General features: G+C 49.8%; 1 protein-coding gene, 1 long non-coding RNA gene and 1 other non-coding gene across 4 annotated transcripts in view; 2 read left to right on the forward strand and 1 right to left on the reverse strand.

Annotated features, from left to right (window-relative positions):
* The window catches only part of LOC142865607 (uncharacterized), a 311,557-nt gene that overhangs the window by 153,850 nt on the left and 145,504 nt on the right, over nt 1-12,203 (reverse strand). The window lies entirely within an intron of this gene.
* Nucleotides 1-12,203, forward strand: part of FRMD4B (FERM domain containing 4B) — a 112,497-nt gene that overhangs the window by 90,225 nt on the left and 10,069 nt on the right. For both annotated transcript variants that reach the window (XM_075998830.1, XM_075998831.1), the window contains exons 15-19: nt 1,007-1,140; nt 1,213-1,332; nt 3,580-3,808; nt 6,560-6,616; nt 9,922-10,069. In XM_075998830.1, coding sequence (XP_075854945.1) covers nt 1,007-1,140; nt 1,213-1,332; nt 3,580-3,808; nt 6,560-6,616; nt 9,922-10,069 — 688 coding nt within the window. The remainder of the gene's footprint in view (nt 1-1,006; nt 1,141-1,212; nt 1,333-3,579; nt 3,809-6,559; nt 6,617-9,921; nt 10,070-12,203) is intronic.
* On the forward strand, nt 10,813-10,915 carry LOC142865612 (U6 spliceosomal RNA). Its single transcript, XR_012915812.1, has one exon. It is a non-coding gene; the product is annotated as a U6 spliceosomal RNA (small nuclear RNA).

Raw genomic sequence — 12,203 nt, forward strand, 5'->3', positions numbered from 1 at the left:
CACTTCTGTTGCCCGGGCTAGAGTGAGTGCTGTGGCGTCAGCCTCACTCACAGCAACCTCCAACTCCTGGGCTCAAGCGATCCTCCTGCCTCAGCCTCCCGAGTAGCTGGGACTACAGGCATGCGCCACCATGCCCGGCTAATTTTTTCCATATACTTTTTAGTTGGCCAATTAATTTCTTTCTATTTTTTTTTTTTTTTTAGTAGAGATGGGGCTCTCGCTCTTGCTCAGGCTGGTCTCAAACTCATGACTTTTGAACGGTCCTCCCTCCTGGGCCTCCCAGAGTGCTGGGATTACAGGCGTGAGCCACCGCGCCCGGCCCATAAGTCACTTTTTTTTTTTTTTTTTTTTTGAGACAGAGTCTCGCTTTGTCGCCCAGGCTACAGTGAGTGCCGTGGCGTCAGCCTCGCTCACAGCAACCTCAAACTCCTGGGCTCAAGCGATCCTCCTGCCTCAGCCTCCCGAGTAGCTGGGACTACAGGCATGCGCCACCATGCCCGGCTAATTTTTTGTATATATATCAGTTGGCCAATTAATTTCTTTCTATTTATAGTAGAGACGGGGTCTCGCTCTTGCTCAGGCTGGTTTCGAACTCCTGACCTCGAGCGATCCTCCCGCCTCGGCCTCCCAGAGAGCTAGGATTACAGGCGTGAGCCACCGTGCCCGGCCTCAATTATTCATTTTTTTGGATGCAGATCATTTTCTAATTCTTCATGCAATAGGAAGCACTGTGCAGACTTGATTGCAAAATGAAGTTGTCCCTTGCGTGAGTCTGGGGCATGAAGCGTTTTATCATCAGCCCCAAAATGACGCACAGGGCAGAATGCACGGGGCACGTTTTGCTGCCCGGGCTGTTGGGTGCCCGGACGGGGACAGCGCCGTGCTCAGCGACAGGAGGTGAGGGCGAGCTGCCGCGCAGAAAGCAGGCTGGGCCTCCGAGCCCTTTGTCCCTGGAGAGGAAGGGAGCGTGGCTGGTGCAAACCGCGCCTGCCCTCCGCCACCGCAGGTTCCCAGGACTCGGAGGTCAGCGAGGAGCAGAAGAGGGAGAAGGTCCTGGAGCTGAAGGAGAGGGAGAGGCTGCTGCAGGAGAAGCTCCTGGGGAAGTTCGAGGAGCTCAGGAGGGTCTGCCTGCGCGAGGCCGTGAGTTCGGGGCCCGGGGGGCGGTGACAGCGGCGGCGGGGGCCACCGCGCTGAGCCGGCCGCGTCTTGCAGGAGCTGACGGGCCAGGTGCCGCGGGAGTACCCGCTGCGCGCGGGCGAGAGGCCGCCTCAAGCCAGGAGGCGCGTGGGCGCCGCGTTCCGGCTCGACCACAGCCTGCTGCCCGGCGACCAGGTAGGAGCCCGCGCCGGCCACGCGCGTCGGTCCCCTGGGGTTCGGGTCACCGATGACATGCATTTATGTCGCCCGTTGAATGATGCACACGGATCTGAATTCTTTCCTTCGTGTCCACTGCGATCAAAACTGAGTTACTGTGGCTCACGCCTGTCATCCCGGCACTCTGGGAGGCCGAGGCGGGAGGATCGCTCGAGGTCGGGAGTTCGAGACCAGCCTGAGCGAGAGCGAGACCCCGTCTCTACTATAAATACAAAGAAATTAATTGGCCAACTAAAAGTATATATAGAAAAAATTAGCCGGGCGTGGTGGCGCATGCCTGTCATCCCAGCACTCTGGGAGGCCGAGGCGGGAGGATCGCTCGAGGTCGGGAGTTCGAAACCAGCCTGAGCAAGAGCGAGACCCTGTCTCTACTATAAATAGAAAGAAATTAATTGGCCAACTAATATATATAGAAAAAACTAGCCGGGCATGGTGGCGCATGCCTGTAGTCCCAGCTACTCGGGAGGCTGAGGCAGGAGGATCGCTTGAGCCCAGGAGTCGGAGGTTGCTGTGAGCGAGGCTGGCGCCACGGCACTCACTCTAGCCTGGGCAACACAGTGAGACTCTGTCTCAAAAAAAAAAAAAACTTTAGCCATAGGCTCTTTCACTTAAAACTAAATAGCCTTCCCCAACAACACGTTAACCGCCCTGAAGTCTCCTTTCTCAGGCCTCAGTTTCCTCATCTGTAAAATGGGGGTAATGACTGAACTTCCCTCCAAGGCATGCAATGAGTTTTTTTTTTTTTTTCTTTTTTTTTTTTGGAGACAGAGTCTCGCTTTGTGTTGCCCAGGCTAGAGAGTGAGTGCCGTGGCGTCAGCCTCGCTCACAGCAACCTCAGACTCCTGGGCTCAAGCGATCCTCCTGCCTCAGCCTCCTCCCGAGTAGCTGGGACTACAGGCATGCACCACCATGCCCGGCTGATTTTTTCTATATATATTAGTTAGCCAATTAATTTCTTTCTATTTATAGTAGAGACGGGGTCTCGCTCTTGCTCAGGCTGGTCTCGAACTCCTGACCTCGAGCGATCCGCCCGCCTCGGCCTCCCAGAGTGCCGGGATGACAGGCGTGAGCCACCGCGCCCTGCCCATGCAATGAGTATTAAATGAGATAATACATGTACAGCATTCAGCTAGAGTCAAATTAAAAGATTCGTTAGCCAACACAGAGAGTATATTTTTTCATTTGCATGTCATCAGCCAGTGTGACCATATCCGTGTCTCCTGTAGAAATGTAACCGCCTTGGCTTTAGAAAACAATAGCTAATTTCCACCTTTGGAAAGCTGTGTTATTCATTAAGCGCTCACTGTATACCCAGCTCTGAGCTAAGCAATGCAAACGCAGTATCTCATGTAATCGTCAGCATATTTTTACAAAGTAAGTATTATCTTCATTTTACAAATAATAAAAAAAAAAACAACACCACCAAAACATTAAAAAAAAATTCGAGCTGTAGATCCAGGGTCATGCAACAAAGATCCACCAGAAAAAGGAATCAAACCCCAGTCGCTCTGTCTCCAAAGCTAAGCATACGACTGTAGCGTTCTGTATTACTCGAGTCTTGGCTGAAGAACCTCTTCTTGCAAACTGGAGTCTTTCCCCAACCAGCTAAGTCCATGGAAGGCCATTCCCTTTCTTGAAAAGGGAAGAGGTTTGGGCTAATGAGATGTTCAGGTTAAGATGGGCCGGGGGGGGGGGCGGTGGGGAAGTCTCCGCAGTAACCCTTGGGGAGATTCTGTTCTCAAAGAGCATCTGATTCAAGAATGCACGAGAAGGCCGGGCGCGGTGGCTCACGCCTGTAATCCTAGCACTCTGGGAGGCCGAGGCGGGCGGATCGCTCGAGGTCAGGAGTTCGAGACCAGCCTGAGCAAGAGCGAGACCCTGTCTCTACTAAAAATAGAAAGAAATTAATTGACCAACTAAAAGTATATATACAAAAAAAAAAATTAGCCGGGCATAGTGGTGCATGCCTGTAGTCCCAGCTACTTGGGAGGCTGAGGCAGGAGGATCGCTTGAGCCCAGGAGTTGGAGGTTGCTGTGAGCGAGGCTGACGCCACGGCACTCACTCTAGCCTGGGCAACAGAGCGAGACTCTGTCTCAAAAAAAGAAAAAAAAAAAAAGAATGCACGAGAACTGTCACCACCCCAGAGCCTGTGCGCGTCATTCTGCGTGTCCCTGAACGCGAACCGGTCTCTCTGTGCGACGCAGGACCCTGCTTTGCAAGGACTGGAGAGTAGTTTTCTGATACAGCAAAAGCTGGTCGAGGCTGCGAAGAAGCTCGCCAGCGAGCCAGACCTTTGTAAGACCGTGAAGAAGAAAAGGAAGCAAGATTACACAGATGCGGTGAGAAAGCTGCAGGAGATCGAAAATTCCATAAACGAATACCGGATTAGAGGTGGGAAGAAACCCAGCCAGAAGGCAACGGTTATTTTACCAGGTTAGTAATCAGTAAGGTTTGTTTTTTGTGTGTGTGTGTGTGTGGTTTTTTTTTTTTTTTGAGTCCCATAGTCAATATTCTTGATGGCAGGCAGCATTTCCAAACCAGTTAATTTGATGAGAGAGATAAAAAAAGAGCAGGATCAGAAGTAAGCTGCTCAGGATAAAAACTGTTCAGAATTGGAGGCTCACACGAGCGTGTGAACTCGATTTCCAGAGACGTTCCACCGTTGCAGTGTTGTACTTGCTGCCTCCTTTTCATTTTCAGGATGAAAGGTCTTTCAAAGCGATATTGGTTCATTATTTTTTTTTTATTTATTATTTTTTTTTTGAGACAGAGCCTCGCTCTGTTGCCCGGGCTAGAGTGAGTGCCGTGGCGTCAGCCTCACTCACAGCAACCTCAGACTCCTGGGCTCAAGCGAACCTCCTGCCTCGGCCTCCTCCCGAGTAGCTGGGACTACAGGCATGTGCCACCATGCCCGGCTAAGTTTTTTTTATATGTATATTAGTTGGCCAATTAATTTCTTTCTATTTATAGTAGAGACGGGGGTCTCGCTCTTGCTCAGGCTGGTCTCGAACTCCCGACCTCGAGCGATCCTCCCGCCTCGGCCTCCCAGAGTGCTGGGATGACATGCGTGAGCCACCGCGCCCGGCCTTGGTTCATTATTAAGACAGGTGCACCTTGAACTGGGCTGATGTCATTATAGGAAATGCTTTTGACAGCACAGGGTATTAAGAGGGCTGGCCCTAAACCCAACAGTTCTGAGAGGTTTTCAATGCAGCAAACCACGCATTTTCTTAAGGACCTCCCCATACCTACATGCATGGATAAGAACTCTTCTGACCCTGTTATTTATGGAGGCTGTTTAAAGATATGGGCAAATGGTTATGAAACCACAGAAAGGCAGGATATAAAATTGTAAACCGCAGCGTGATTCCAACTGTGTATAAATACGCACACACACACAGTCCAGCTGAGAAAAATTTCAAAATACTAATAGTTGTGAAATGTCACGTGATTTAATTTTCTTCTTAATGCTCATCTGTATTTTCCAACTTCTCAACATGAGGTATCCGTGACTTTCGTATTCAGGAAAAAAGTAAACCAAGAAATCTCAGGTAGATTTCAAGTCCAATGGGCCTTACGTATTTATTAGCACCATTTTCAGCCTTGATCGTTGATTGAAATAGGGTTGTATTTCTTTGATTCCCAGACTTTTTGTCTTCATATTTTTTTTTTGAGACAGAGTCTCACTTTGTTGCCCAGGCTAGAGTGAGTGCCCTGTGGCGTCAGCCTCGCTCACAGCAACCTCAGACTCCTGGGCTCTTGCGATCCTCCTGCCTCAGCCTCCCGAGTAGCTGGGACTACAGGCATGCGCCACCATGCCCGCCTAATTTTTTCTATATATTTTTAGTTGGCCAATGAATTTCTTTCTATTTTTAGTAGAGATGACGGGGGGGGGTGTCTCACTCTTGCTCAGGCTGGTCTCGAACTCGTGACCTTGAGCCATCCTCCCGCCTCGGCCTCCCAGAGTGTTGGGTTGACAGGCGTGAGCCACCGTGCCCGGCCTGTTACCCACCTTTAGAGTTGAGCTAAATGATGCTTCTAACAGGGGTTGGGTGATTGGCCCCACATTTCACAGCCCCAAATGGCAAAACCAAGGTTTAAACCCAGGTCTGTCTAATTCAGTGGTTCCCAACCGGGGCCAGTTTTGTCTCCCTGGAAAAGCCTTTGGCGGCGTCTGAGGACATTTCTGGTTGTCCACACTGAAGGGTCGGCGTGCTGCTGGCATGCAGCAGCTGTAGGCTGGGAGTCACGTTAAGGCACAGGACCACCCCCAGGACAAAGAGTTTCCCCAGCCCCAAATGTCACTAGCGCTACTTTTTGGGAACCCTGGCCCGGTTGGAAAGCTCGTGTGCAGCAAGTGTCCAGGCTCTTGGGCTCTGTTAGGAAAAGGCCCTTTTCTTCGGGGAGGGGTCAAAAAAACAAAAAATAGGCCGGGCGCGGTGGCTCACGCCTGTCATCCTAGCACTTTGGGAGGCCGAGGCGGGCGGATGGCTCGAGGTCAGGAATTCGAAACCAGCCTGAGCGAGACCCCGTCTCTACCAAAAATAGAAATAAATTAATTGACCAACTAAAAATATATTTACAAAAAATTAGCCGGGCGTGGTGGCGCGTGCCTGTAGTCCCAGCTACTCGGGAGGCTGAGGCAGGAGGATCGCTTGAGCCCCGGAGATTGAGGTTGCTGTGAGCGAGGCTGACGCCACGGCACTCACTCTAGCCTGGGCAACAAAGCGAGACTCTGTCTCAAAAAAAAAATAAAATAAAATAAGTCGTACCGACAGTGGGTTCTCGAGCGAGGGTTCACAAACGAGGTGGATTCACATGACCTTTAGCACTTGTGATAAGAAATCTTACACTTTTTCCAGTTTGTCGCTTGTGAGCACTGACTCGTATAGGGCGAAGTCGGAGAACTAGTTTAAAACCAGAACTGCCTTGAAGTCTGTTCGGTTTTAAGAAATAATCCTACAAAATATCTGTGTCATGCGTAAGATGTTCTGATATGTCCAGTGGTGAATGAGCCAATTCTTATGATGGTTAAGTATTCCTAATGCGCTGTGATTAGTTACATTTTTTTTTTATCTAAATGAGAATAAAATGCACCTTATTGAAAATTGCTCCCCTAAACTCGCTCTAATGGTGGGAACGCACGATTATATGAATGCTAAAGGCAGCTTTTTCTATTCGCAGAAGACATCATCCCATCAGAAAGCAGCTCTTTGTCTGACACGAGCACCTATGACGATCGTAAGTGGCCCTTCCCTTTTTTTGGTTTAAAAATGTGAGATATTAGCCGGGCGTGGTGGCTCGCGCCTGTCATCCTAGCGGGAGGCCGAGGCGGGAGGATCGCTCGAGGTCAGGAGTTCGAAACCAGCCTGAGCAAGAGCGAGACCCCCGTCTCTACTATAAATAGAAAGAAATTAATTGGCCAACTGATATATATAGAAAAAATTAGCCGGGCGTGGTGGCGCATGCCTGTAGTCCCAGCTACTTGGGAGGCTGAGGCAGGAGGATCGCTTGAGCCCAGGAGTCTGAGGTTGCTGTGAGCTAGGCTGACGCCACGGCACTCACTCTAGCCTGGGCAACAGAGTGAGACTCTGTCTCAAAAAAAATAAAAAATTAAAAAAAAAATGTGAGATATTCTGAAATATTAATTTCTTTAGTTAAATAAAGCCTGCTTGTTTTTCTTTGGGGATGAATACAATAACTTATATCTGTGTAAAATGGCTGGGAAAACAGGTATATATAATTAACATCTACTCGGGTTAATTCAGCATTAAAAACAGGACCATACAAATCACATGACCTCAGGGAATCGGAATACCTGAATGTGAATAAGTCTCTCAGTAAGTATTTTAAGGCTCTCTAAAAAAAAAAATATTTTTTTTTGAGACAGAATCTCACTCTGTTGCCCAGACTAGAGTGCCCTGGCGTCAGCCTCACTCACAGCAACCTCAACCTCTGGAGCTCAAGCGATCCTCCTGCCTCGGCCTCCCGAGTAGCTGGGACTACAGGCATGTGCCACTGTGCCCGGCTAATTTTTTCTCTATATATATTTTTTCAGTTTTTCAGCCAGTTTCTTTCTAATTTTAGTAGAGACGGGGGGGTCTCACTCTTGCTCAGGCTGGTCTCGAACTCCTGACCTCAAACGATCCGCCCACCCGCCTCGGCCTCCCAGAGTGCTGGGATTACAGGCGTGAGCCACCGCGCCCGGCCTCTAAATTTTTTCTTTACCTTTGGACTCTTAAGTAATTTTAGACTCACGGATAGTCACATAAATAATACAAAGGCCCTTCCCCAAGCTATTCCCACTGCTGATACCTTATATATCCGGAGGCTAACATCAAAGCCAGGAAGCTATAGTGTATACTTACATCATCACTGTATCATGGACAAGTGGAAGTTTCTATTTTGCTTTGGAAGAAAGACAGGTTTTAGGCATTGGGTTACGTGTCATTTTGTCATTTTATGGACTTGGGCTGTATCAGTCGCACGGATGTGTGCGAGTTCAGCATATATCCTGCCGGACCGGGCTTCCTACCAGCCGTAGAGAATTTCCTTGCGATCCTTTGTACTTAACCAGATGAGTCAGCCGTCACACGATGTGATTTGCGATGTCAAGAATTCCAGGAAGCCAGCCCCTCCCCGCTGCTTCATGTCCCCCAAGCTTTATGGGGCATGAAATTCTCCCATGTCAGAACCTTATCCTTTTTTTTTTTTTTTTTTTTTTTTTGAGACAGAGTCTCACTCTGTTGCCCAGGCTAGAGTGAGTGCCGTGGCGTCAGCCTCGCTCACAGCAACCTCAATCTCTTGGGCTCAAGCAATCCTCCTGCCTCAGCCTCCCGAGTAGCTGGGACTACAGGCACGCGCCACCATGCCCGGCTAATTTTTTCTATATATATATTAGTCGGCCAATTAATTTCTTTCTATTTTTAGTAGAGACGGGGTCTCGCTCTTGCTCAGGCTGGTTTCGAACTCCTGACCTCGAGCAATCCGCCCGCCTCGGCCTCCCAGAGTGCTGGGATTACAGGCGTGAGCCACCGCGCCCGGCCAGAACCTTATCCTTTGAGCTGAGGTTTGGTCATGCTTGCCGTTCCTTTTTGAAAATGCAGGTGGCAGTGGGGGGCATGGCAGGTGGCAGTGGGGGACATGGCAGGTGGCAGTGGGGGGCATGGCAGGTGGCAGTGGGGGGCATGGCAGGTGGCAGTGGGGGGCATGGCAGGTGGCAGTGGGGGGCATGGCAGGTGGCAGTGGGGGACATGGCAGGTGGCAGTGGGGGGCATGGCAGGTGGCAGTGGGGGACATGGCAGGTGGCAGTGGGGGGCATGGCAGGTGGCAGTGGGGGGCATGGCAGGTGGCAGTGGGGGACATGGCAGGTGGCAGTGGGGGGCATGGCAGGTGGCAGTGGGGGGCATGGCAGGTGGCAGTGGGGGACATGGCAGGTGGCAGTGGGGGACATGGCAGGTGGCAGTGGGGGGCATGGCAGGTGGCAGTGGGGGGCATGGCAGGTGGCAGTGGGGGACATGGCAGGTGGCAGTGGGGGACATGGCAGGTGGCAGTGGGGGGCATGACAAGCCTCTGATGATGCAGCAGAAATAGGTGTCCTGGCCTCTAAGGACAGGATGAGCCTTTGGCCAAAGAGGCGTCCAAGAGCTTTAAAACTAAACGTGCACAAAAATGATCCAGGCCAACTTCCTCTTGTCCTTGGAGTTTTTCTTTAATACAACTTTTTTTTTTTTTTTTTTGTGAGACAGTCTCACTCTGTCGCCCGGGCTAGAGTGCCGTGGCGTCAGCCTCCCTCACAGCAACCTCACACTCCTGGGCTCAAGCGATCCTCCTGCCTCAGCCTCCCGAGTAGCTGGGACTACAGGCACGCGCCACCACCACGCCCGGCTCATTTTTTCTCTATATATTTTTAGTTGTCCAGCTAATTTCTTTCTATTTATGGTAGAGACGGGGTCTCGCTCTTGCTCGGGGCTGGTCTCGAACTCCTGACCTTGAGCGATCCTCCCACTTTAGCCTCCCAGAGTGCTAGGATTGCAGGCGTGGGCCACCGCGCCCGGCCTAATACAACTTTTTAAAGCTGTAGCTGTCACCCATTCTACACGAGTGATTTCCTTCTGCGGTCCCCAAGCCCTGGGGCATGGACAATACTGGCCCTTGGCCTGTTAGAAACCTCGTATCCCCTGAGCCCCTCCTGCCCCCGCCCCCCACCCCGGTCCCTGGAAAAGTTGTCTTGCACGCAACTGGCCCCTGGTGCAAAAAAAGGTTGGGGACCACTGATTCGCTTGCTCAGAGCAGCACCTGTTGACTTGTCAGAGAATTGTCAGGGTCCCCAGAAGAGTGTTCAGGAATTCCTTTTATTCCCAGTGTATAAAATATACATATTAATTTCTTGAAAGGCCTGTCCTTCTAAAAAAAAAAAAATCATCCTTGGAAAAAACGTTTTGTGCACCAACCATGTCTTCCAATGTCTTTCTTGAGGTGTCGGCGAGGTGTTTATTTGCTCACTTATTTACCCACTTATTTTTCCATTTGTTCGTTTGTTACAGCTAGCGACACCTTCGCGCTTGCTGGGCAGCGGTCAAGTTCGGTGCCTCATTCTCCGAGGATCCTTCCCCCCAGGTCCCTGGGCATTGAGCGGGTCCCCTTCAGAAAGTCGCCCGACAGTGAGCAGTTTGTGGACGCCAGGCAGCCCGGGTGAGAGGTCGTATTTGTGATCGGCGAGGTTCGATGCCTCAGAGCCGAGAAAACCTTCCTTCTAAAGTGACTGACTCATTTTGGCACGGTCCTATTTATCCTTTCCGAAGCTGTTATCTTGTGCAAGTGAGGCATGGAAAGTCACCCAAATAGTCGTCGTTGGTGGCGACTAAAAAAATGTTTTCCAGGGGTCTTTTAAAATGCATTGGCTTGCAATCGCTTTGGCAGCACGCATGCTAAAATCAGAACGGTGCAGAGAACAGTGGCAAGGCCCCTGAGCAAGGGCGACATGCAAATTGTTGTGTTTTTTTTTTTTAATCTTCGTTATTACATGCAAATTCTTGAAGCGTTCCGTATTTGAAAAAAAAAAAAAAAAGGCCGGGCGCGGTGGCTCACGCCTGTGATCCTAGCTCTCTGGGAGGCCGAGGCAGGAGGATCGCTCGAGGTCGGGAGTTTGAAACCAGCCTGAGCAAGAGCAAGACCTCCGTCTCTACTATAAATAGAAAGAAACTAATTGGCCAACTAATATATATAGAAAAAATTAGCCGGGCATGGTGGCACATGCCTGTAGTCCTAGCTACTTGGGAGGCTGAGGCAGGAGGATTGCTTGAGCCCAGGAGTTTGAGGTTGCTGTGAGCGAGGCTGATGCCATGGCACTCACTCTAGCCTGGGCAACAAAGCAAGACTGTGTCTCAAAAAAATAAAAAATAAAAAAAAATAAAAAAAAATGCATTGGCTTGCAATCGCTTTGGCAGCACGCATGCTAAAATCAGAACGGTGCAGAGAACAGTGGCAAGGCCCCTGAGCAAGGGCGACATGCAAATTGTTGTGTTTTTTTTTTTTTTATCTTCGTTATTACATGCAAATTCTTGAAGCGTTCCGTATTTGAAAAAAAAAAAAAAAACATAACAAAAACACACATTTGGCTATTTCCTTGATTGCAAAAGTCTGTTTGATTTATGTTAAGTTGTAGGGACAGAGATTAACTGGATTCGGGTGTAGCGTCTGACGTTCAGTTTCATGCTCATGGTCTAAAGAAAGTCATTAGGTGCCACTGCGTCAAACCACGTGACAGCACTGACTTGCGACCCTGCAAATAGTAGTGGGGCTTAAACTCATTCTGCAATCTGTAAAATAGATGATCCAGTTCTTTCTCAGAGTCTCAGGCAGATATTATCAGGGCATGAGATCAGGTTTTAGGAAGATGGCAGACCGGGCCGGGCGCGGTGGCTCACGCCTATGATAATCCCGGCACTCTGGGAGGCCCAGGCCGGAGGATCGCTCGAGGTCAGGAGTTCGAGACCAGCCCGAGCAAGAGCGAGACCCCACCCCCACCCCCCGTCTCTACTAAAAGTAGAAAACGTTACCGGGGCTAGATGGCTCATGCCCCGTAGTCTCAGCTACTGGGGAGGCTGAGGCAGGAGGCCTCAGAGTGGTTTGAGGCCAGGAGTTGGAGGTTGCTGTGAGCTACAATGACACCACTGCACTCTAGCTGGGGTGACAGAAAGAGACCCTGTGTCAAAAAAAAAAGAAAAGAAAAGATGACAGACCAGTGGTTCCCAGAATTTGGCTGCATGGATCAATACTATTTAAAAAAAAAAAAAATTAGGACCCAGGAGGGGATTACCAACTATTCGCTTTGCCTGATAAGAATGTTCAAACAAAAAGCGAAGTTTAAAAGAGAATATAGGTAAGATCTCATTTTTTGTCAAAAAGCGTACGTACTTGTAAGTATATATGATCAGGGAAAAATACGGGGAAACAGACTGGCCATGTTGTGAGCTATCAGGTTGTGGACATTTAAATTTTTCTTTTTATTTGTATTCTTGAACTTGCTCTTATCGTAAGTAAAAATTTAATCAAGTTTTTTTTTTTTTTTTTTTTTTTTGGACACAGAGTCTCACTCTGTTCTCCCGGCTAGAGTGCCATGGCGTCAGCCTCGCTCACAGCAACCTCCAACTCCTGGGCTCAAGTGATCCTCCTGCCTCAGCCTCCCGAGTAGCTGGGACTACAGGCATGCGCCACCACGCCCGGCTAATTTTTTCTATATATATTAGTTGGCCAATTTAATTTGTTTCTATTTATAGTAGAGACGGGGTCTCGCTCTTGCTCAGGCTGGTCTCGAACTCCTGAC

Source organism: Microcebus murinus, chromosome 30 (assembly GCF_040939455.1).
Source record: "Microcebus murinus isolate Inina chromosome 30, M.murinus_Inina_mat1.0, whole genome shotgun sequence".
Lineage (NCBI taxonomy): Eukaryota > Metazoa > Chordata > Mammalia > Primates > Cheirogaleidae > Microcebus > Microcebus murinus.